At 37.6% G+C, this 24,766-nt stretch overlaps 2 protein-coding genes across 6 annotated transcripts; both read left to right on the top strand.

Annotated features, from left to right (window-relative positions):
• Window positions 1-92: 92 nt before the first annotated feature.
• arhgef3l (Rho guanine nucleotide exchange factor (GEF) 3, like) lies at window positions 93-10,863 on the top strand. Of its 2 annotated transcripts, XM_053482948.1 has the most exons (13): window positions 93-307; window positions 650-707; window positions 827-889; window positions 1,736-1,777; window positions 1,879-1,986; window positions 2,453-2,617; window positions 3,560-3,622; window positions 3,711-3,807; window positions 5,234-5,310; window positions 5,402-5,659; window positions 7,666-7,836; window positions 7,948-8,140; window positions 9,911-10,863. In XM_053482948.1, exons 1-13 carry the CDS (start codon window positions 252-254, stop codon window positions 10,147-10,149), a joined length of 1,590 nt encoding a protein of 529 aa, XP_053338923.1. In that variant the 5' UTR covers window positions 93-251; the 3' UTR covers window positions 10,150-10,863. The 2 variants fall into 2 exon arrangements, with proteins under 2 accessions (XP_053338923.1, XP_053338924.1); XM_053482949.1 differs by lacking the exon at window positions 827-889.
• A 615-nt stretch (window positions 10,864-11,478) lies between these two features.
• Window positions 11,479-23,326, top strand: usp21 (ubiquitin specific peptidase 21). Of its 4 annotated transcripts, none has more exons than XM_053481887.1 (12): window positions 11,479-11,617; window positions 11,825-11,984; window positions 13,625-13,678; window positions 13,773-13,890; window positions 14,691-14,805; window positions 15,160-15,282; window positions 16,953-17,017; window positions 18,389-18,492; window positions 18,572-18,658; window positions 18,752-18,830; window positions 18,921-19,028; window positions 22,948-23,326. In XM_053481887.1, exons 2-12 carry the CDS (start codon window positions 11,850-11,852, stop codon window positions 23,010-23,012), a joined length of 1,053 nt encoding a protein of 350 aa, XP_053337862.1. In that variant the 5' UTR covers window positions 11,479-11,617; window positions 11,825-11,849; the 3' UTR covers window positions 23,013-23,326. The 4 variants fall into 4 exon arrangements, with proteins under 4 accessions (XP_053337862.1, XP_053337861.1, XP_053337863.1 ...); XM_053481886.1 differs by lacking the exon at window positions 22,948-23,326 and adding an exon at window positions 20,854-21,486; XM_053481888.1 differs by lacking the exon at window positions 22,948-23,326 and adding an exon at window positions 19,954-20,957.
• The last annotated feature ends 1,440 nt before the right edge of the window (window positions 23,327-24,766 follow it).

The following is a 24,766-nucleotide window of genomic DNA, read 5'->3' as shown; positions in this document are numbered from 1 at the left end:
ATAAAAGCAGTTCTTTAGCCAGGGTCTAAATCTGCTGTGCTAACAGGAAGCAAGAACTTCTTTATATACAGGATGTGGGTTTCAGTGTAAGAGGAAGAGAGGAGGTGTAGAGCTGGTAGCACACCAAAAAATTCTGCTCTCTTACTTTCCCCGAAGAGGTGGGACAGGTGTTTCTGTCAGACCCAGAGGACTTTAGAAATAGGGTTTTGATCGTATTTGGATTTGTTCAAGTTTTAATATCTAAAGATGTTATGAAAGAGATAAAGATGGAGCTGGAAGAGACGGACACCATTTTGTCACCTTCCTGGTAAACCTTCGTTTTTTTTTTTGTGGCCTGGTATTTCTGGGCTTTTTTTAAAAAAAAGAAAATCATATCTGTTCAATTGACTCCACTTGTGTTGGGTTAGGTTGTTATTTTGTAGCTTCCTAATTTACGTCTTTGTTTTAAGAGTAACTCCCAGATCTCGCACTTCTTGTATATATCGCATACTACTTATAATGTTTAATCAGGTTTTTTTTTTTCTCATTTTGACTGTCAGGCTTTACATTAACGTGACTTAAAAAGGGCTAACCTGTTTAGTACTGTGGATCTTAAACATGTGATTATATCTTTGCCTATCTAACATAAAAATTCTTTCGCAACATATAGGTCTCCCGTAGCAAGAGATAGACTCCTTACATGTGCCAATCTTTCTGATTTTGCAGGGGTAAGTTTTTTTTGTTTTTTGTTTTTTTGCTACACCAACCTTACCGCAAACTATGGAGGTTAGGCCTAACTGTGTGCCTTTGAGCCAAATCAATATGTTGTTTGTTACTTTCTGAGCAGAAAAAAAGGAAACAGGACCCAAGCAGTGATGCTGAATTTTCAGCCCGATCCTCAGAAGACTATGTGAGTTTTTTTAAAAGCATAGAGTTTCAGTATATCTGCTGAAATTAAGAGAAATGGTCCGCCTTTTGACTACTAACTTATTAAATACTTTGCAAATGTATTTGCAGCTTATACTTTTAGATGCATTTTTGGTACAAGGGTCTCAATTTCTAATGTATATTTCAAATCCTCCTTACATGGACATAATGGACGCTCTTGGTTTCCGTCAGTTACAAATTCTCTTTATTTTATCTCTCGTTTTCTGCTTTGCAACGGAAGTTCAGGCCACAGACATTGCTTCTGAGACCAGGTGACTGATTCTCAGCACAGTGGTGTTCATTTTATTTATTTATTTATTTATTTTTTGGTTGATCTTTCTAATGTACTAACTACTCCAAGTCGAATAATCTCACGAAAAGTTTTTGAGAACATTACCAGGAATGAATTAAGCTGCTGTTATTCGTCAGTGTGAAAATGCCATTTTACAATTCGGCTTCCTGTGTCATACCGGAAAGAGGCCTCTCCATGTTCACAGCTCAGCTCTCTGCGATGTTTCTCTTATCTCTTGCAGCTAGACACGCTCTCTTCACCACAGACACACCATCACACAACCTCATGTTTTCTTCTCTCTCTCTCTCTGTCTCTTTCCATAATTACCAGAGCATCTGCACTGTTCACCGTGAGCAGAAGTGGGTGTTTATTTTAAGTAGATGTGAATGTAAAGAACATTGCAATATTCTTTAAGAATCATTGCAGTGTGGTAGATTTCACGAAGATCTTTTTTTTTTTTTTTTTTTTTTTTTTACCCCATGTACGCTCATCTTGCGTTTGTTTTCAACAAAATGTCTGCTCTTTGATTTCATTTAGGATGAAGATGACTTTCCCACGGAGCTCCCACACGACTCTGAGGTATGGTTAGGAGATGTAGGGTGTTTAGCGTTAATAAGGATTGAACAGAACCCTAACTGGGGCGTAGTGATATTGAGCTTATCTTGTTGCTTGTGTGGTAGGGGCCTTGTAACAAGAGGGTCAAACCAGTGGACAGGAGTAGTGGAGTTACTGGTATTATAACGCCAGTGAAGACACCTGCATTGAAACGGTTGGGACAGTCCATTCAGGTATACCTCAAACCTTTTTTTTCCTTTTTTTTTAATGTGTTGAAAATAAATTGTGGGTATATCCTGCAGTATATTATATTCTAACAAAAAAAATATACTTATATCCATGTAGTTTTAATATGATCTCTCATTTATGAGATTTGATACTTTAAATCATTTAAATTGAAATAAAATACATTTTAAATGGAAGAAAGGCAAATGGTGTGCATGCATACATTACAGTATATTATAGAATTGGCAACATCTTTTACATATACTTTTTGACCCCATATATTTTGAGATGATTAAGGAATATGCCACCTACCACACTCTCTGTTTTATCTTTTTCGTGCGAAAGTTTCAAAAGCTTTAACTCGACTGTATGAACTTATGTACCTCTACAGAATGCAGGTGTTTCCTGAGTTTATATTAGTATCATAGTTTCATAGTATATTAGTTAAGATTTCTGTCTGTTTATACCCCCCAGCGGTCCATCAGCTTCCGCACAGAAGCACGCCCGATGCCACCGATGGCGATCCGGACTCGTCAGAAGGCTTCTTCTTTCCCACGGCGACGCAGCAGCCAGCTGTGGAGCGACACCGTGGACAGCCTGAGCCAGGACCTTAGTGCCAAAGAGATTAAGAGACAAGAGGTACAGCAGGACAGCTGTCAGGGGATTACAATGCAACAAGGGTCAAGATCTATAATGTGTTCAGGAGTGCACTAGTAAACAATGAGTCATAGTAGTGAGTAGGGATGGGAATCGCCAGGGGCCGGCTGATCCGATGATATCACGATACCTAGGTGTCGATTTGATTATTGATTACGACAATAAATATTATATGTTTCCAATTATATATATGTGTGCGTGTGTGTGTGTATATATATATATATATATATATATATATATATATATATATATATATATATATAATATATCTGAAGGTCAGCTCATGTTCATTTTGCTCTCCGTAAACAAAACTGTTCCCATGCAACACGAAAGTTTCGCCATATTGCCAAATCTCTAAAGGACTGCTAAGGCTGAGACAGTAATGCTGAGCTGATAAACACAAAGGCTGTGGCACTAAGGGATGCATGTTACGAAACAGGAAGTAACTGAGATGGCTCAGAGGCCTTGTTCTGTTTTTCAGGTTTTGTCAGCAAACATGGCACTTTGTCACTGCGCTGTGTGTGTGTGTGTGAAGAGTGACACTTTTTAAATGGCCTTTTACGCTACTGCACAAAGCTTTATTATGCAATGGTTACATATCTGAATGCTTTAAAGAGTTCCGTATCACTGTATCGTTATTGTTCGTACGTGTACCAGTATTATTACCAAGTGACTGAATTTTAAAATATACGGTAACAGGGTTTGTTTCCTCACGAATGCTAAAGCTAATCATTAACACATGAATTTAATTTGACGTCCCTGAAAACAGTGCTGGAATGGAGATTTATTTAATTTTTTTACGCAATTAATTAACTTGTCATACAGTCTAGTTTAATTATATTCATGTGACATTTTTGTGCAAGCACTTTGAAACTTCGACTTGTCCCGTAGGGAATTCATTTCTTTTGTGTTGCACACAAACAGGTGATCTATGAAATGACACAAGGAGAGAAGCAGTTGATAGAAGACCTCAATCTGGTCAAAAAGGTTTGTGAAATCCCCAAGTCGTGTGTTGCAAATTAGTATCCTGCTTGTGCTCTGTTGGTTAATGCTTTGTCCTTCTCCGTGGTTCTAGGTTTACTATGAGCCAATGCTGAAACTGGACATCATGACTGAAAGTGAACTGGGGCAGATATTTGGGACTCTCGATTCTCTGATTCCTCTCCACGAAGGTGTGTTGGTACACAGGTTACACCAAATGACAGCAATTATTTCCAACCCTCTTAGGTTTTTAATGTTTTAAAAGCAGTGGAGAAAGCGGGTTTGCTGGAGCTATTTAGCCAAAAGGCGAGGAGAAAAAAAAACATGGTGGTGGTTGACAGTCTTGTAAATGTTTCTTTTTGTCCCACCACTTTTTTTGCTTTAGAATAGCCTCAGCGAAATAACTGTTCTAAGGTTGAATCCCAAATGTGGTGGCGCTACTGTATGTAGTGCCCTTGTTCAGGGGTTGAAGATGGATTAGGCCTTGTGGTCGAGGTTAGTCAGTTTTGTAGCTCACATTAGATCAGCATTTAGGTGAGTCATGAATCTGACTAGCACCACTGAAAGATCGAAACACAACACGGACGATTCAGAGACATTTGGCAAACTGAATGGCTCAAGATGGCAACATCAGCAGATGTGTTTTCCTCTTAAAAGTGCTTTTGTGACTGGTTTTGAATGTGGGTTTTAGCAGGCAGTTTCTTCCTATACTGCCAACTGCCACTCAGTCTTTTAGTGGTACGCAGATTGTAAAAAATAAAGTGTTACTATATTTTGCAGATTATCCGCAACAAAGCAAAATCATCACAAAAATGTTTTATAGGCTTGATTCGAAAAAAAGTCGCATGTAATAGTGTGAGATAGTATAAGGTATAAGGTATAATAGGATAGTATAATTTGAGAGTAATGTTGAAGGGGTTTGGGTACTGTACATAGATACATAGGTACTGTACAGAGGATGCAAATAAGACGGTTATAAATGTAGTGGATTGATTTAAAAATAGTAGGACTTATAAAAATAGTATCGCATTTATTCTAATTGTACCAACTCTCCAGACAATAGATTAAGAACCGTATTCTTCATTTATACAAAGTTTTCTGTGATGTGGAGTTTATTTAGTCTTTCAATCTTCTGACATTATTGTTTCTCTATAACGTAACATTCATGTTTAATTTTACTTAACTTAATAACTTGATCAGTTATAGCATCTTTTTTTATGTTTAGACAGAATAGTTTTTTCCAAATTGCTGTGGTATAAGAAGAATTAAACACGACCGGGCTCAGTAACTGATTTAATTTGATGGCATTACACCACACAGTTGTACACCTCATCATGATCTATTCCTTAGACACCTCTTTGACTTGATGTTATTTAGATTTTCCATTATAAATATTTGATTATTTACTGTTTAGCCAATTTTGTTACAGATCATGTTTGTGTGTATTTGTACATACAGTATATATGAGGAATATCTATGGAATTGAACAACTATGTCCTACAGTTATAAACTGAATTCCCTGGTATTTCCAAAGGTTTATATTTATATGTTTATAATCCAAAGGGCATATAAACCTTTTTACTTTAGCAGTGTATAATAATGTTTTTGTGTGTGCAGAGTTTTTGGCTCGTCTGGAAGGGCTACGAGGGTCAGAGAAGACAGTGGGGGAGATCGGGCCGACCCTGCTGGACTGGGTAAGAGTTATCACGCAAATGGACAGTCATCCTTTTAAAAAGGTTTTAAGTCAATGGATGATTCTAACAATGGTTTCCTCCCTTTTTTTAGTTTCCTTGCTTGGATGCCTATATCACTTACTGCTGTAACCAAGTGGGTGCCAAAGCTCTGTTAGACCAGAAAAAGCAGGTACGGCGTGTTGAGGAGTTTCTCCGCTTGTGCCAAGAGTCATCCTTCAGCAGAAAATTAGACTTGTGGAACTTCCTGGATCTGCCACGCAGTCGCCTGGTGAAGTACCCGTTACTTCTGAAGGAGATCCAAAAGACTACGCCACATGATCACCCTGATGAGGACACGCTACCACAGGCCGTGAGTTCCTCGCTGGGAATGCTAGGGAATACGTATAAATGAGTTGGGACGAATGCTTTAGAAAAAGCTAAAGAGAGACAAACGCAGATGCAAATTAGGTGTGCAGCACAGGATCAACTAAATGAGTTTTTGCTTTGAAGAGTGCAGGATGCAGTTACAGCATTTATTCATTAATTATAATACAAAGAGGTTTGTATAGTGGTTTGAATTTGCTTGCTAGTTTATTTATATTTTATAAGCCAATAAAATTAATTTTAAATTATTTTTTACAGATAAAACATACAATCATATTCGAAAGTTGCAATAAGTTGCAATTATTTATTTATTTATGAAGCCAAAAAGGAAAAATAGTGGACAGTACTAAGTCCCCCCATAGGGCTTGCACGGGATTTAAGAGGGTAAGTTGAAGCCAGTTACTGCAAATCATCAGTCCTTGATTAATTGATTATCAGGTGTGCAGACCGCTATAAAAGCAGAAGTTTTGGGTGTTTGCTAGTCTGGAGCGTTCAGGTATGTGTTAACATGATTTCAGAAGGGAAAGACATTCTTAAAGGTCTTAGAGAAGCAATTGTTGCTACAGTTCAATCTGGAAAAGGGTTATAAAACCATTTCCAAATAATGTGCAGTTCAGCATTCTACAATGAGAAAGATTCTTCATAAGTGAAAAGCATTCAAGGCATTTGCCAAACTTCCCACTATTGGATGTCCAAGCACATTCACCCCAAAGTCAGACCATGCAATGCTCAGAGAAATGCAAAAACAAAACAAGAGCTACATCTCAGATCCAGCAGCATGCATGATTATAAAAAGACTAAACAAGTACGTTTTTTGCAAGGGGTACCAAAAGAAATCTCTTCTGCCTAAACAGAGCATGGTAGCATGACTGAGGTTTCCAAAACTGCATCTGAACAAACCACAATGCTTCATAAATAATGTCCTATGAACAAATGAGACCAAAGTAGAGTTGTTTGGCCTGAGTGCCCGGCGCCATGTTTGGTGAAAACCAAATAGCATTGTAGCAGAAACACCTCATACCCACCGTCATGAATGGTGGTGGAGGTGTGATGATTTTGGACCACAGGACCTGCCATCTTTCATTCATTAAGTTGACCATGAGCTCTTCTGTATACCGGAGTATTCTAGGGGCAAATATGAGGCCATCTATACAACAGCTAAAGCATGGTTAAAATTGGGTCTTGCAATGAATCCTTGCAATGAAATGAAAGACAATGATCTGAAGCACATCAGGTTAAAGGTTTTGGTATGGCCTAGTCAAAGTTCAGACCTCAAGCCACCTGAAAATGCTGTGGTGTGACCTTAACAGAGCGGTGCATATGCAAATGCTCAAGAACCTCAATGAACTAAAGCAATGTTGTAAAGAAGTTTGGGACAACTGATATGAGAGACTGATAAATTGGTACAGGAAATGGTCATTTCAAGTTATTGAAGGTGCTGCTGAAGGTGGATCTATAAGCTATTGTATTTTTGTTAAAATAATAGTAGGACATTAAAAAATTGTCATACTGTACATGCCTAATGCAGAGACTGCCTATGATTAGATGATTTTTATGTTATTGATTAACTCAACATAGACTAAGATGTAGATCAAGATATAGATAAACAACAACATAGAATTAAAAGAAAGGGAACTAACTTTTGAACATGACTGTATAAGTGGTGGAGAGGAATAAAAAACATTGAACATTTCTAGTTAAAACCACATTGAGGTTGTGGAACTGTCCAAGCCAGAAATACCGCTTTTCTCAGGCTTAATGGTAGGGTTTATTTTTTAATAACATTTATTTTGATCTTGTTTTGGATATGGGGAGCACTAAATAAATATATAGGAGATAGAGTTGTATTAAATAACACGCGCAATGGGTATAGTGGTATGTTCCTTTAGTTTTCTATTAAGGTGGTCTATTAAGTCTAATAATCTTCCATATTGACCGAAGTAGCTCATTTTCTGTACACACACACACGCTGTTTCTTACCTGTGTCTGCAGATGGAGCTAATCCAGAGCATCATTACTGAGGTGAACCAAAAGACCGGTGAGGCTGAGTGTCAGTTTTACAAACGAGGTCTGTGCTACCCAGAGGAGGGTCAGAGACTTCCAGAGATTCATGCCTCACGCTTCCTCTACTGCCACGGTGAACTCAAGAGCACCAAAGGACAGGTGAATACACTTTCCTCATACTTTCTGCTCTTCATCAATTCATTTCATTCTCTCTCTTTTTTTATCTTTTCTTTTTTTTTACCTTTTATTATCTCTATATCACCTCTGCAGAAGCTGCATGTGTTCTTGTTTGAGCTGGTGCTGGTGTTGACTCGCCCCGTGGTGCAGGACAAGGATGGCATGGTTCAGTTCCAGGTTTACCGTCAACCCTTACCTGCTGCCCAGATCTTGCTGGAGGACCTGCCCGATGGAGAGGGCAGCAGTTCCGGATCTTTCCGTAGTGCTTTAACTGGCAATGATAAAGGTAAAACATATGTTTCTTTACATCAAGAATCAAGAATCTTTAAAAAGCAGCAGTTTAAATCATAGTCCATCATTTTGTTCTGAAAAATGAGATCAAAGAGAAAGTCTTGGTGTGCAGTTACTTGAATGACCACAAGTTGGCTCTAGAAGTGAATGAATCCACATAGAGCCTGATGTTAGAAAGTAAAACAGAAATAAACGTTTACACCCTTGTTCTTAAAAAAAAAAAAAAAGGTTTTGGTCCCTGTACAGGGGTGAATCTTTATTTTGTTTTTGAATCATGCATAATTATGGTTTGATTCACGGGTGTCAAATTGTTATGCATCAGTTTAGATAACCAGCTAACTGGAAATGGTGAACTTCTCAGAAGTGTAGACTTTGATACAGGATGATGTGTAGGCTATTAAGTGTTACATTATACATTACAGATTTGTAGATTTTATATTTTAAATTCTACTTTTAGTGCAATTTGCCTCTTCCTACCATCTTATTCCTTTTTTTGGTCACGAACATGTATAAGAATTTTCCTCTATATCATATTGTGTATGGTTATTTACATGACAATGAACATTAGCATATAAATTGACGTTACTTACCCTAGCATTTTGGCTAAGCTTATTCTTGTGGGAATTGTGTACTCTGTGAAAGTAGCTGTGTTCCAGTGAACAGCTCGGCTTAATAACCAAGATGGCAATGACCAGGGCTGCCACAATTGAGCTTTAAAACCGCTCTTCAGAATACCCGTCACTGATGTCACAGAGGCTTTATCCAACTCGTTTACAGTCTATGGTATAAATAGGTGCAGTGTGACTCGGCATTACAGTAATGATGGGGCGTGTATGTGATACAGAGCGTCTTCTTATTTTCTTAATGAAGGATTTTACTGTATGTTCTGTATTTAACTCTCAGACAGAGATATTTTAAATATACAGTAGTTGTGTTGGAAACTATATAGTTTCTCAGTAAATTTTTTTAAAATCTAATGCATCAGAGATTGTTAAATAAATTCATCAACAGCTTGCCTCAGATGTGGGTGTTGCATATTATTGTCTCGTTCTTATACAATATCAGGACATGGGACAACATGCAAGCAGATTTCTTTATAAAAAAGAAGGTGCTTTAGATTTTTTTCTGAAACCCTCATGAGCATCGGTGCTTTGTAACCGTCAGAAGTTTTCCGCCTGCACTAGTGGGGGTTTTGTGGTTTCTCAGTGACACGACTAACTGAATTTTTTTTTCGGTTATAAAGTTCAGGAGAGACAAAAAGAAACGGACTATTTAGAATGACTTTGGTGTGTCAAAGTTTAAGTGATAGCATACATCAAATGTGATTATTAAGAGATTAAAAGAAATGCGTAGTAATCTTAAATAAATAAATAAATAAATAAATAAAAAGTTCATAATGCGATTGTGTAAGAGACACTTTATTATAGAACACTTCAGGATGTGCTGTTGGAAAAGAACGGACTTTGATAATGGCGGTGGTAATGGCATGTTAATTATAACATAGCAAGCATGTTAATTACTGCATGTGTTTGCATGTTGTGTTTTATTCCTAACATGACTCAATATACAGTTTATTATACATCAAATACAGTGTTATTTTAACACACAATAAAATTGATCACTGTATAACCTAAATACCCTTTATAAAGGGTAAAACTAAAGACCCTTTTTTTTTTTACTATACATCATCAGTTTAAAGAAAGATTATGTTTAGCTGTGACTCTTCTTTACTAATAATATCCTTCTCTCTCTCCGTCACCCTCAGTGAAGAACTGCTTCCGTGTGAGCAGCAGGGTGCGCGCGAAGGCTCAGTCGCACAGCCTGCAGGCCAACGACACCTTCAACAAGCAGCAGTGGATTTCCTGCCTGCGGCAAGCTATCATCCAATCACGAGACAGAGACGCTCAGGCCAGCCATTCCAAGGCCCAGCTAAGCCCCGAGCCCCCACTCGAACACATCGCTGAACTGAGCCTGAATTCTGATGTGGAGATGATAGACACATAGGTCAGACGTGACACCACTTCACAAGGACAAGATACATGTTCCCGGTCCCCACAGGCACACACCCTTCCATGCAAGGAACTGCTAAAGTTTACAAACTTTATAAATGTCAAAGTGAAAGGTATTTATATGAACGGTTCGATCTGTGCATAACGCTTCCTTTGAACCTAACCGTAAATGACTGACTGCAGGTGGTCAGATTGAAGAATGTGTAAAGTGGTTCTCTTGCATGTGCTTTTTAAACAAGTGTCTATCAGGAAATGAGTCCATGAGCTCATTCCTATCTTCTATGTAGCTTGTAGAAATATAATTAATGCAAAATATAATAAGTAGTTTAAATAAAAGTAATTTGAAGAGTGTGAAAATGATATACAGTTATACAGAGGTACCGTACATTATGCATTTATTTACTGCTTGTGAGCAGTGTGATATCCGAAGTTGAATGTGAATACCATAGCAGCAATTAAAAAAGATCTATATATATACACATAACATTTTTTTTTATTACAAACTGTTTTTCTCTGTTAAACTGACAGTTTTCATGTGAAGCTGATGTTCAACAATGACACCACGGCAGAGATGGAGATGCTTAGTTGTGAATTTTAGAGTTTTTGTATCATGAATAGAAGAAGCATTTATTTTGTCACATATACCTTACAGCAGAGTGAAATAAATTGTTATACGAAAAATATAAAAATATTATTCTGAATGAATATTGATCTGTTGTCTGTGGACATGTATTAGCTTGTAAGTGCAATAACAAGCTCGTATATTATTGTTAAAATGTTGTTTATATGTTGTTGATTGTACATTTCATTGTAATATAGGAACAGTAAAAAAGTCTGCAGACCATTAGGAGAAAAATGGGGAGGCAAATGAAATTTATAGCAAAAAAAACTAAACAAAAAACACTTTTTGTATGTTGAACAAAAGTCCATTTATACCTGCAAATAACAAAAAAAGTTACATTTATATTTTTTATCCTAAAATATTAGTAATGAAGAATTCACTGATGTGTATGTCCAAACCCAACCTTTATTACATTTATAATTTTTTAGTATTCATTTTTAGGATCCTCTGATTCATTTTGTTCATATCTCCTTGTTCATATTTGAAAAGAAGATGGTCATGGCTGAACTTTTCAGCCATATTTTTTAATTTGTAAAATCCGGAAATTATGACTGAAATTATGGGCTCTTAGCCCAGACCCGTGTCGAGTGTGGGTTCGAAGTGTCCAGCTCCTAAAATGAGATTGACTAAATATAGAAATTACAGAGGGACAATAAGATTAGTGGTGATTAAAGGTTCGTGGATCTGGTTGGAAGCTGATGATCAGCAGGTACAGTGAGAGTGAGACGTTGCCCATAGACTTCACCAACTCATGTAAAGACAACCATCATGTATTCGGAACACTTTTGAGCACATTTTATTCTGTTCGGCATTGAAGAACATCTTTTTCAGTATCATCTGTGTAAGTATAAACTGTATTCTGTACCCTTAAATAGTTCAGCGCAGAATCGGCTTATTTGAACTCATGTAACGTAACTTTGTGTACAATCCTAATATGTTACTAACTTTGATGTCGAATGTGTATTTATCTGCTTTTTTTCTTTAATGATGCAGGATACAGCTACAGTGCTAATCAAATTTTCTAATTTGTCTTTTGCATATTGCGCAGTTTAAGTATAGAGTGTAACGACTCAATGCTGAGAACTCAGATGGACAGCTCATGCCAGGCCCTGTGTCGCTCACTGGTGAACCAAAATGAAAACTTAGACATCTCACAGTCGGTGCTCTACACCTCCCTCATGGGCTTGTTGCTGGTGGCTGACAAAGAAGTAAGCTGTTACGCATCTTAACGTCTGTACTGGACTTTTATAGGACCGCAATTTAGTGACTTCAATACTCTAACATATAGTAAAGCACATTGCTGTAAAATTCTTAAATGTGATTGGTCAGATTACTCGTCTATTTAGCAGCCCTAACAATAATTGTAATTTACAATAGTGGCCACAATCTGCCATGTGCACAAAAAACGGCTGATATCAGAGTACCATAGATGTCCCTGTTACTGCATTACTGCATATGGAAAGCAATATTACCGCTCAAAATAAATAATTCTCATCATCTTGACTGTCATTATTGTCAACATTTCAGACCGTCATTAAAACATCAAATCTCACTTTGTATAAATACTTCTGGCCATCACCATTACTAACAGGCTGCACCTTCAATAAGAAATAATAATACATTAATATTAACGTATTGTGTTAGTGTGCTGTTTTAATGTAACACCATTCACAGGGGCTTATATGGCAGATGTTTCTAAAAATACGAGGTGCATTCTAGTAGGTTTGGGTATCGAAAACCAGTGTCAATATGGGACCAGTACCTAAGTAACCGGTATGTAGTAGAACCGAATCAGAACACAGATTTCAATGCAACTTGAATGCCTGAACGATCGATTGAAATATTTATCCTTTGGTTCTCAGAAATGGTTCTAAGAAGCATTGTCACCGTCCCTACTGTTGAAAATGCACATAGATGTGCATAAATAATAACATAAAAACAACTAACCTTTGAGAGTCCATATTGTTTTTACAGTCTGACTTAAAAGCACAACTCAGGGAACGAGACCATATGAACGCAGGAATTCCACTTGCTCTGACAGTAGCGCGTAGCGCTAGCTTACTAAGCTAAACACGCTTAAATTAAAATGCTTAAAGCTAATTGTACGCAAGCGTGGCTGTATTTCACAAAATTAAAAAAAGATTTCGACACTGTGATGTGCAACAAAAGTCTTTCAACAATTGTGTGTAAACGGGGGGAACACATCAAACCTTGAGCACACACAAGATGAAGTTAAAGTTTAACAGCTTGAAAGCATCAGCTGCCAGTCAGACCAGGCCTAGCAAAGTCTGGAGGGGTTAGAGGATTGATGTCTTGTCAATCAATTTTATGCCTTCAAGTACCAGTTTGACCTGAATGCCCCTGATATAAATAAACTAGCTTTATTCCTCACTTACAGGATGATTTGGTATATTTAAATTTACTGGACTCTCCAGGCCCTGCTGGGTTTCTTGGTATATACAGCAGGTCAGAATGGAATTACTTCCCATTTCAGCTACAAATGTCTCAGCTTCTCATTATCATAATCATTATGTATGACAAAAAGCCATGTGCACGTGTGTGTAGATACATAGAGTTGCTACATCCTCCTGAGTGCATGCACTAGATAGATGCCTTTGGAGTGACCTCTTATAACCTCCATGAGCATGTATTCCCTGTACGGGATAATAGGATTAGAGATGTATAAATGGAAACAGTACACTCCCTGGAGAGATTTAGCCAGGCAGGATATTTTGAGAGGGTTTATAATGAAGTATAATGAAATTATTTTAACTGTGCTGATTTGTTAGTCTGAAGCTAAACGAATGATTACGTGAGACGTTTTAATTAGCAATTTGTAATCCTACAGAGAGAGCTAACGCTGGGCAGTGGACAAGTCGGACTGTATAATGCCGGGAACACAGTATGTTATAGTGCAAGAAAATATTTGTTACTGCTTTCAAACTGTAGTATTTTTCCTTATTGTGGTACTTGTTCTTGCTCTCTTTCTCTCTTAGTGTTTCTTAAATGCTATTGTGCAGTGTCTCTCCCACACCAAGGGTCTTAGAGACTACTGTCTGACTAAAACCTACCTCCAGGACATGTGCTCCAGTCAAGAGCCAAAGCTGATGAACGGTGGGAGAATTCTTCTCTACGCTTATTCCTTGTGTCAATTAGATTTTTCAGGGATTTACACTAGAAGAGGGGAAGTTTGAAAAATGTTCTGTGTAATAATTATGGAAACAAAGGTTAATTGTTTGGACTGTCATAAAAATTGCCAATTGTCTTCAAGAAATATATGCTTGGATATCATTTTTGGTTTCATAATTACAGGTGGAATACTGTGTAGTAGTTTATTATTAATAATTATCATGTGGTCTCATCTACAGAGTGGGTGATATGTAACTAGGCAATATTCAATGGCCGTGTAGAACTTGTAGTATCACCAGTGCACCACCCCATTTTGCTTTTATTGTGCGTGCATGTGTGGTTAGACCAGCATTTTCCAGGATATTGACACAGAATTTATGACTGGCCTTCAAGACGTCCACATCTTGCTCTGTGTGATTTTTTTTGTGGGGCTACACAAAGTTGGAGGTATACTGGCCAAAGCCTTGCACACTGGAGGACTTGGAGGGATGGGTTCAGGAGGGAGGGGTTTAGGAGGTTCTCGGCAATATGCCAAACAACTTTCTTCAGATGCATTACTTCCCTGTTTGAGAAAACTGGTTGGCGCCACTGGTGCTTACGTTGGAAAAAAGATTTGCTTTTATTTTCCTATGTAATAAAGTACACGTCCACTTTGTTTCAATATCTCTGTATCATAATAATGGACTATAATACCAATTTTTAATGCCTAGTTACTTTTCACCCGTACCATATTCTTCATGTAATGGCAATTTCCATTATATTTCAATCCTTCAAATCTTTTGCAGAATTCACCAAAGTTTTGGAAGGGCTGTGGTCCACAGAGGAAAGGAAAAGGGCAGTTAATCCTGAACGGTTCTACCGAGTCTTTAAAGAGGCTTTGCCTTGCTTCAGTGGATACAGGTGAACACAACATTATTCTGATATCTAATGTTTTCTAAATTATTATATTCGCAATATCTATGAAAAACTGTAAAGGAATAAATGTGGTACTTTCTATCCATTTATACAGTAGTTTAATGATGTTGGAACAAACAAGTTACGTCCTCTTATCCTTTGTGCAAGAAAAGCTAGAAACATTCACCAAGTCTATCTTTTTCACTCCTGTCAAGTTACAGCTTTTTTTGTAGAAAAAAAAAATGTACTGTAGAAACTACATTACTCGCCATCTTGTCAAAATGTATTTTATATAATATGGTTATATGTTTTGTGCGATGTGATCAATGAAAGCTCTACCTCACACCCTCACTCTGACAGTCAGCAGGACGCTCAGGAGTTTTTGCGATTCCTTTTGGACCAGTTGCACATAGAAATCAACCGCCGACCCTCACGCGACCCTGCCACCTCTCCCGCTCCTGAGCCCAGCCACACCCCAATCAGGTACACGCAGAAAAACTCTGATCTTAAAAGAATCAGCCTTATAGTCATTTAAATCCATAACTACTGGTGAAACTCGAAAAATTAGAATATCGTGCAAAAGTTTATTTATTTCAGAAATGCAACTTAAAAGGTAAAACTAATATAAGAGATAGACACATTACATGCAAAGAAAGATAGTTCAAGCCGTGATTTGTCATAATTGAGATGATTATGGCATACAGCTCATGAAAACCGCAAATCCACAATCTCAGAAAATTAGAATATTACAGGCAATCAATAAAACAAGAATTATACATAGAACATATTGGACCTCTGAAAAGTATAAGTATGCATATGTACTCTACCTGGTTTGCGCCCATTTTGCAGCAATTACTGCCTCAATGCGGCGTGGCATGGAAGCTATTAGCCTGTGGCAGTGCTGAGGTGTTATGGAAGACCAAGATGCTTCAATAGTGGCCTTCAGCTCTTCTGCATTGTTCGGTCTTATGTATCTCATCTTTCTCTTGGCAATGCCCCATAGATTCTCTATGGGGTTCAGGTCAGGCAAGTTTGCTGGCCAATCAAGCACAGTAATCCCACGGTCATTGAACCAGATTTTGGTGCTTTTGGCAGAGTGGACAGGTGCCAAATCCTGCTGGAAAAAGAAGTCAGAATCCCCATAAAGCTCGTCTGTGGAGAGAAGTATGAAGTGCTTCAAAATCTCCTGGTAGACGCCTGTGTTGACCCTGGATTTAATGAAGCACAGTGGACCAACACTAGCAGATGCCATCGCTCTCCAAATCAACACAGACTGTGGAAACTTCACACTGGACTTCAAGCATCTTGCAGTGTGTGCCTCTACAGTCTTTCACCAGACTCTGTGTCCTTTGTTTTCAAATGAGATGCAATAGTTGCTCCCATTAGAAAAAGAGAACGTTGGACCACTGAGCAACACACCAGTTCTTTTTTCTTTAGCCAAGGTAAGGCGCTTCAGTAGTTTGTTATTTAGGAGGAGCTTGACAAGAGGAATACGACATTTGAAGCCCATGTCCAGGAACCGTCTGTGTGTGGTGGCTCTTGATGCACTGACTCCAACTTCAGTCCACTCCTTGTGAAAGTCCCCAACACTTTGGAATGGCCTTTTCCTGACAATCCTCTCCAGGCTGCATTCATTCCTGCTGCTTGTGCACCTTTTTCTTACACACTTTTCCCTTCCACATAAATTTCTATGTGCTTTGATACAGCACTTTGGGAACATCCAACATCTTTTGCAATTACTTTTTGAGGCTTCCCTCCTTATGGAGGATGTCAATGATGGTTCTGCACAACTGTCAGGTCAGCAGTCTTTCCCATGGTTGTGCTTCCCACTGAATCAGACTGAGAGACAATTTAAAGGCTCAGGAACCTTTTGCAGGTGTTATGGCTTAATTAGCTGATGGTGAGCCTAGAATATTGAACCTTTTCACAATATTTTAATTTTCTGAGATTGTGGATTGGGGGATTTCATGAGCTGTATGCCATAATCATCTCAGTAATGACAAATCACGACTTGAACTACCTTGCTTTGCATGTGATGAGTCTCTATCTCGTATATTACAATAGTTTCACCTTTTAAGTTGCATTACTGAAATAAATGAACTTTTGCACGATATGTTAATTTTTTTAGTTTAACCTGTAACTATTCCAACTAGGATTTCAGAAGAAGCAGCTGCTATGTGGAAGAGACATGTGGACAAGGATGACAGTATAATTGTAGGTAAGCATAACTGGTAGTATTTTACTGATATTAACAGTGATCTTGGTCTCTAGTGGCTTGCATCCAGGATTTGGAATTACACCTTCCTGGCTATGAGAAGGGTGGAGATAAGCAACATCAATCAAATTAAAAATACGTTTATTTGTATTGCACGTATTGCTCTTATAGGACGTGCGCTATTCAGGTACTAATTTTCAAATAACTGGAACAAAAATCTGATATCAGAATAATTAGATGTTTGAGACATTGAGGCAGTGCTTCCCTTCTGCTGATTGGGATGTTGAACCTTTAATTTATTTTTATTTGTTTGCATGGACCAACAGTGTGGCCTTGCACCTCCAGGGTCAAGGGTACAATTTCTGCCTCAAGTCTGTGTGTGTAGAGTGTTCATGTTCTTCCCGTGCTTGGTGGGTTTCTTCCGGGTACTCATGTTTCCTCCCACAGTCCAAAGACTTGCAGAATAGGCTACTTGGTGTTCCCAAACTGCCTGTGATGTGTGAATGAGTGTTAAAGTGTGTCACCTGCTATTGGCACCCTGTCCAGGGTGTACCATGCCCAAGCCTGAAGACTCCTGGGATAGGCTCTAAACTCCCCAACTCTTCAACTCTGTATAGGATAAGCAGTATAGAAAATTAATGAATGAATGGCCCAACATACAAAAATTAAGCAATGAATATGTTAATTAAAGTACTGAATGTAATAAAATATGTTTTATATAGAATATGGTAATGACATCAACAATTTGGAATTTTTAAAAATGTAGAAGTAGTAGCGACTGCACAGTGGCTTAGTGGTTAGCGATTCTCGCCTTGGGTTTGATTCCCACCTCGGGTCAGCGTGTGCAGAGTTTGCATGTTTTCCCTGTGCTTGGTGGGTTTCCTCGTGGTAATTTGTTGTCCTCCCACGGTCCAAAGACATGCAGGTTGGGGTAATTGGCGTTCCCAAACTGCCCATAGTGTATACAGTAAATGAATGTGTGTATGTGTGTGTGCCCTGTGACGAATTGGCACCCCGTCCAGGGTGTACCCCGCTTTGTGCCATAACGCTCCTGAAATAGGCTCCAGGCCCCCCACGACCCTCCCTGTATACAGGATAAAGTGATATAGACGATGAGTGAGTGAGTGATGGGGGCTTTTAAGAAAACAGCAAAAGGTCTCTTTGATCTATAATTTCAGGGCTGGAAAAATGTCAACATCGGCATAAAGTAAAAAAACTATCCAAATCAGTAAGAAAAAGAAAAATTTTATCTTTTCTAATGTATTTTCAAAACAAAATTATTGTCAGTTTAAAAACACTTTTCAAAATGATACATTGTATCTTTAATTAGCTATACTGATAATGAGTCACGTACTGTTTCTCACTTTGTCACAGATTTGTTCTCGGGACAGCTGTGCAGCTCCCTGCACTGCTCTGTCTGCTCACACTGCTCCAACACCTTGGATGTGTTCTGTGATTTGTCTCTGCCTATTCCGAAGGTAACTCACACTCCCTCTTTAAGGCCTTGTCTGGGACTTGTGTAGACCTGACTTACCTTCCACCCTGTGCTGTTTTTAGACATGTGACTCCAGAGCAGGTGTGACCCTTCAGGAATGTTTGGATCTGTTCTCACACAAAGAACAACTCAGCGAAGGAAATTCACCTGTAGGTGGAGAGTATGAGCTTTGGGTTTGTCTGCCTGGACAATACTCCATGCATGCGTGCTTGCTTGATGTGATTTTATTTTATGTGCTTTAGATGTGTGAGAAGTGTAATCGTCACACAGAGACCACAAAAAGACTAACCATACAGAGATTCCCTAAAATCCTGGTGATACGTATCCTTTACAAGTTCTTTACATTATATACTGTAGTAATGGCTATACACAGAATTCCTCCACAGAATTTCACTTAACGTCCTGTCTTAGATTTAAAGCGCTTTACAGCATCAAGGAATTCAATCCAGAAACACACAGTACCCGTGTCTTATCCTCTTACTGATCTAGACTTGGGACCATTTGGATCGGGTGACTGTGGTGAGTATGCATGTCATGTATTGTACAGTATCAACATTATATATATTATTCATGATTAATCATTAATGACTTGTATACAGTAGGTCCCAAAAGCTGTTCATGCACATGAATACTTTGTAGAATCAAGCCTACCCACCATTTTTGGTGCTGTTAGAACTCCCTTGAATATTTATGCATAGATTGCATAAGTGGATGGAAATGCTCATAATAATGTTCAGGTCCCGTCTGCTGTGGATTCGTCAGATAGATGGTCATGCTGCAAATCTACTACATCTCAAAGATGCACTATTTGCTTCGGATCTGGTGACTGGATATGCCAGTGAAATACACTGAACTCACCATCATGTTCATGGAACCAGTTAGAGATGATGTGTAAAGTATGTAACATGGCGCCTTATTACGCTAGAAGGAAAGAACATACAGTAAGATGGCGTCGTGGCAGGGGCATGGTCATGAAATGCATTTATAAGGATGTGGTGGATCTGACTATGTACTCTCACCATAGCTCCCTAACAAGCTGGCATATGCAAAGAAAATTATTTCACTGTGCTGTAATGTACAGTATATTACAAATAATGATGACTTCTTCAACAGTGATACTCTTATAAGCTGTAGTTTCAAATGGTGCTTGATTGGTATTAATATTAATAATAAGAAGAAAGTTTGAATCTTTTTAGTGACTCAGTTCTTTGAATCTTGCTCATCAAAATGAACAAATCTTTTTTTGAGTCATCTTGTTCATTTCATACTTTTGATCAGAAATAAAATATAATGTATAGTAAATGTAAAATGTATATCTATAGTTCTAGTAATTAAAATATTAAATTGCAGCTAAAGACATATTATAATAAACAGAATGAGCAGCTCAACTCCCATATCTTCTCATCCCAGTCGTTCATTTTTTTAAATCTATTGCACTGCATAGGGCCTATGGGAGTCATGTGACAAAAGAACGAATGATTCAGACCAAAGACTCAAAGGTAACTACTCATTCTACTCATTTCAGTTTCCTGTACATAACCTACAGAGGTTTGGTAATGCTTTGCGCATGGAAAATGAATGAATCCCTCTCTGAGGCTACTCGTTCTTCTGAGTCGCGTTAAAGACTCGTTCAAAAAGAACGAATCGTTCATGAACGACCCATCATTACAGTACACAAGAACACAGTCCCTTCGGAGCATGGGCGTCTAGGATATTGCTTCCAAGAGATTGCGTGATAACTCTTTTATAACTAAATACCTTATTTTGCCAACTAGAATACAAAGCATTTACATAAGTTCAAGCGAGTGTAAAAAAGAGATAATGCAAGAAACATTCTCCTATGTATTACTCCATACTATTACACCACACTGGTAGCCTGAATTGTTGACACCAAATCTGCCTCTACCACCTTCATATTGTTGCAGAGATTAAGAATACCGTAAGTCCAAATGACTTTTTTCAAACTTCACCAGTCCTGTGTTGGGAAGACTATGCCCCCAGATTCCTGATCTTAGTTGACTAAAGAAGGAGCTGGTCTGGTCTTCTGCTTTTTTTTGTTTACACTGAAATGCTTATCTGCTCTCCATGGTGGTTTCAGTTATCTGCCATGCCATGGTCACAGTCACAGAGATCGCATTTTTTTTTCTTATTCTGATGATTGAAGTGCACACAAGCTCCACAGAGACAGTAGACTGAACTCTTTCCCTCATGCCTGATGTTTATACAATAGACGTTATATCATGTTAAACAGCTTTAATCAGGATTTACTCAGCTATTAACCATAATTAAATTTCATTTTTGTTAAATGGCGGTGATGAAAAGGTTCATATTTGTGTTTGTTAAGGCCAGGTGCTGTATGATCTATATGCTTTATGTGAACACACTGGCACTGTGAACATGGGTCACTACACAGCTCTGTGCCAGGAAGAGGAAGGCTGGTGCTGCTATAATGATCTTATCATATACTTTTCTCACAATGCAGTACTGTACTGTTTACAGTATATACACTGGCTCTTTGGTATTTCTGAAAGTAGTTCCTGAGAATTAGATGAAAAGTAATAAAGCTAATACTGTATGTTAGGAATAATACAAATGACATAAAAATAATAAATAAAGTTATGTTGTGGTATGATGTGAAAAATGATAATTTTCCCATAAAAGCACATCCACTGCCACCACAGTGAAGATCACAATGTATTATTCTATGTATTGAATAAGGTGTCATATTTTTATGCATTACATAAAATGTTGTAAGACACCTGTTAAGCAGTTTAGTTCACTAATGATATCACAAAGTTAAACAATGATTCCCCCCCAAAAAAGTTGGCAGCTTTTTCTAATAGGAGAAAACGCTGCAGCTTGTAATGTTATTAAGAAACAAAAAAGTCTAGATTTTTTTTTTTATTCTAAAGGCATAACAGAACTTAACAGTTACACAGCACCAGGCCATATAGAAATGTTGAAAATAATAAAGGTATCATTATTTAAAAATATTATAGTAAAAGTTTATTTGGATATTTGAACCCTTTTTTATTTAGTAAACTTTATTCAAATTTTTTTTTTTATGTGCAAAAATTTCAACATACAGTTTCCTGTAAATTAATAGTTATCACAGAAATATACTGTGGCATATACAGTTCTCACAGATTTTAAGTTTTCCATAATTTATGTTCCACACGTGTCTTAAGATGGAGTGAAAGTGAAAACTGGTGTTTGTAGTGATTTGCTCATTTGCTTCAGACTAGAGTTGCCTATGAACTTCGGACTGCAACCTTGCACAATATACTGAACATTCCGCATATTATCTCTGGACATGGTTCTACATTCAACTTTTCCATATTTTATTATTTTTTTATATTTCTGTTTTTATGCTACTATTTTATTATTTGTACATAAGGTTATGAATGATGATACAAGCTTGGAACTCAACCTGGTTGGATGGCCACAGTCATTTCAATGCCATTTCTCCAGAGGTGCTCCTTTGGGTTGAATTGTTTCTTGGCAGTATGCTTTGAGTCGTTGTTTTTTTTCCCTGGTTATATAGTAACCCACAGAAGAACATCCCCATAGCATGATGCTGCCACCACCATGTTAACTGTAGGATGGGCTTTATAAGCTGATGTGCACTGTCTGAAACCTGTGTGTTGTCTGGACTTTGTTTCTCATGGTCTGAGCATCATAGTTTGGCTTGGTGACTAGATCTTGGCAGACTATTAATTGGTTGTTCCAAATCTCTTTGGACACTTTCAATCCTTTCAAGGCTTAGTGAAATCAAATCATAAAAATAAACAAAAGTAGAACTCATACCTAATAGTGAAATTTAATAGTGAATGTAAGAGCATTTTCACATGAACAGTGTGAAAAGAACTCAAGGGATTGGGACTAAACAGAAAAACAAAGAAACATGAGATATTTGTTAGATGTGGAGAGTGTGTACAGACAATTCCTGAATGTGTGGTTCCCACTGTGAAGCATGGCGGAGGTGATGTAATGGTGTTGGTCTTGCAGATCTACGGATAATTTTTTCCACCTCGTGGATTTTATTTTCTTCTGTCATACACTGTTTATGAACAAAACTTCCTAATTATGCCCAGTGAATTCATTTAAGCACAGGTGGACTCCAGTAAAGTTGTAGAAGCATCTCAAAGACACTTAACAGGAGTAGTAGATATTAGTAGTTATTTTTTTTGTAAATTAACAAAACACTTGTTTTTACATTATCATTGGAGATTGTCTGTAGAATGATGGAAAAAGGAGATTTAAAAAAGTTTGCAGATGAGTGTGAAACATAAAACAAAATGTGGATCTTTAATATTTATAGCAGTAACTAATATCAGATCTGCTGTTAAAATATAATCAACTCTTTACATTTCAATTAATTCATCAGCACCTTGGGACCAAGTCTTGTCAAACTATTCTATGCTCTTCATTCTTACAGTGTTACCCAGATATCTGAGGACCAGCTTCAGTCCAACCAGGCGTATCTTCTCTTCTACACATTAAAAAACAGCACAGCCTCCATGAAATGAATCTCTTTTCTTGGAATTCAGCAGGTACATGTGTTTCCACTCCCAAGTAAAAGAAGTTTATGTGGCAGTGGTAACAGACCAGAAACGTGACGGAGGCAAGACCAGAAACATGAAGGAGGCAACATGGATTCAATGAAACACGCTCACTGCTGTCTGATGGAACTTCAAGGAAAAAAAAAGTTTTTGTTTTTATTTTTCATTGTTGAGTAAGGCATTGTCTTTTTTGTTGAAAAAACAAATTCTGAATGTATACAGATTATAAAGTGACATTAAAGTGTATTTATTTGATGCAAAGTTGACCTGTGATTGCACACGGTATTAAAGTACTGTATACCGCTGAAAAATACAGTCTATTGAGAGCTGTGTAAAGGTTTCTTCGTGATCCTACACAGGGCTGTTTTTTGTTGTGTCTGAAATATACCCAAAAATTTGACTCGGTTATGAAATATTGTTCTTTAAATGCCAACTGCAAGCCTGAATCTGAACACTGTACTGATGCCCTGAAGACAGGCAGTATGAGAATGATGAACCGTGAACTTTGTTTGGAACCTTGGTGCATTGACATGACATGACATGAGGCCTCCATGCTACTTGCTTCCAATGCTACAATTTTTTAGGAAGTCTAAGCTGAGGATGCTGCATTGCCTTGCACAAGTTGTGTTATTTTAGTAATATAAATATAATTACAAGAGACATAACTGGTAGATTTATGATATTTAATATTTATTGGAGTGGTTGTCTTAATTTGTGGAAAAAATGTACATTGATCAGCCATAACATTAAAACCACCAAACGTAACAGTCAAAAGTTTGGACATAACTTCTTATTCAATGTTTTTTTTTTTTTATTTTTAAAAAATATAGTTTTAAGATTGTATATTAATACTGAAGACTATGTAATTATGAAAGGATAAATATGGAATAATCACAAACCATCCAAATTGGACTTAGATTGAGTGCTTGTGGAGCCTAGCCACACTGTTGAAATATGCACTCAATTTTGACTAAGTCACCAACAGTATCCAGCAATGCCTGTTCTCACTAATGCTCTTGTAGCTGAATGAGCACAAATCTTCACAACCATAATCCCAAGATCTGCTAGAAAGCCTTTCTGGAATAGTGGAAGTAACATGAGCACTGAATCAGCAATGTAATCCCCAACAAACATATGGATGGGTGTAAGGGACAGGTGTCCACAAACTTTTAACCACATATTTTAAGGTGGCTGGCTGTAGAGCTTGAAAACACAAAAAAAGCCTTGTTTTGACATTTACACCTTGACTTCAGAGGATTGAAATGTTGTGGTTATACCGCCATCTGCTGGACAGTTCTGGTTTTGTTTTATTTTGAAAAGCATTAGGGCGTCACTCACCTCCCCTATTCTATCCGAGATTATGGTATGTTCCGTTACCAAGGAGATTGGCCCAAGCTCATTACAAAGATACGTAGCAGGCCTCCACGAGCTAGTGATGGCTAGATAAAGCTTCATGTCCACGCTTTCCGGGGTATAGTTTTACCAAAAAGATTAATTTAATGAAAAAAGTGAAGAATTTTATTCACAATAATGCAGAGATGATAGACATATATAAAGAAATTTGTACTTAGTATAATATTGTTCCTAAGACTTTTGCTCAGTACTTTGTGTGTGTGTGTGTGTGTGTATATATATAAATATATATACACACACACACACATATATATATATATATATATATATATATATATATAT

Source organism: Clarias gariepinus, chromosome 22 (assembly GCF_024256425.1).
Source record: "Clarias gariepinus isolate MV-2021 ecotype Netherlands chromosome 22, CGAR_prim_01v2, whole genome shotgun sequence".
In the NCBI taxonomy this organism is placed as follows: domain Eukaryota; kingdom Metazoa; phylum Chordata; class Actinopteri; order Siluriformes; family Clariidae; genus Clarias; species Clarias gariepinus.
Note: the sequence above shows the minus strand (reverse complement) of the source record. Positions and strands in the feature narration are given on the sequence as shown.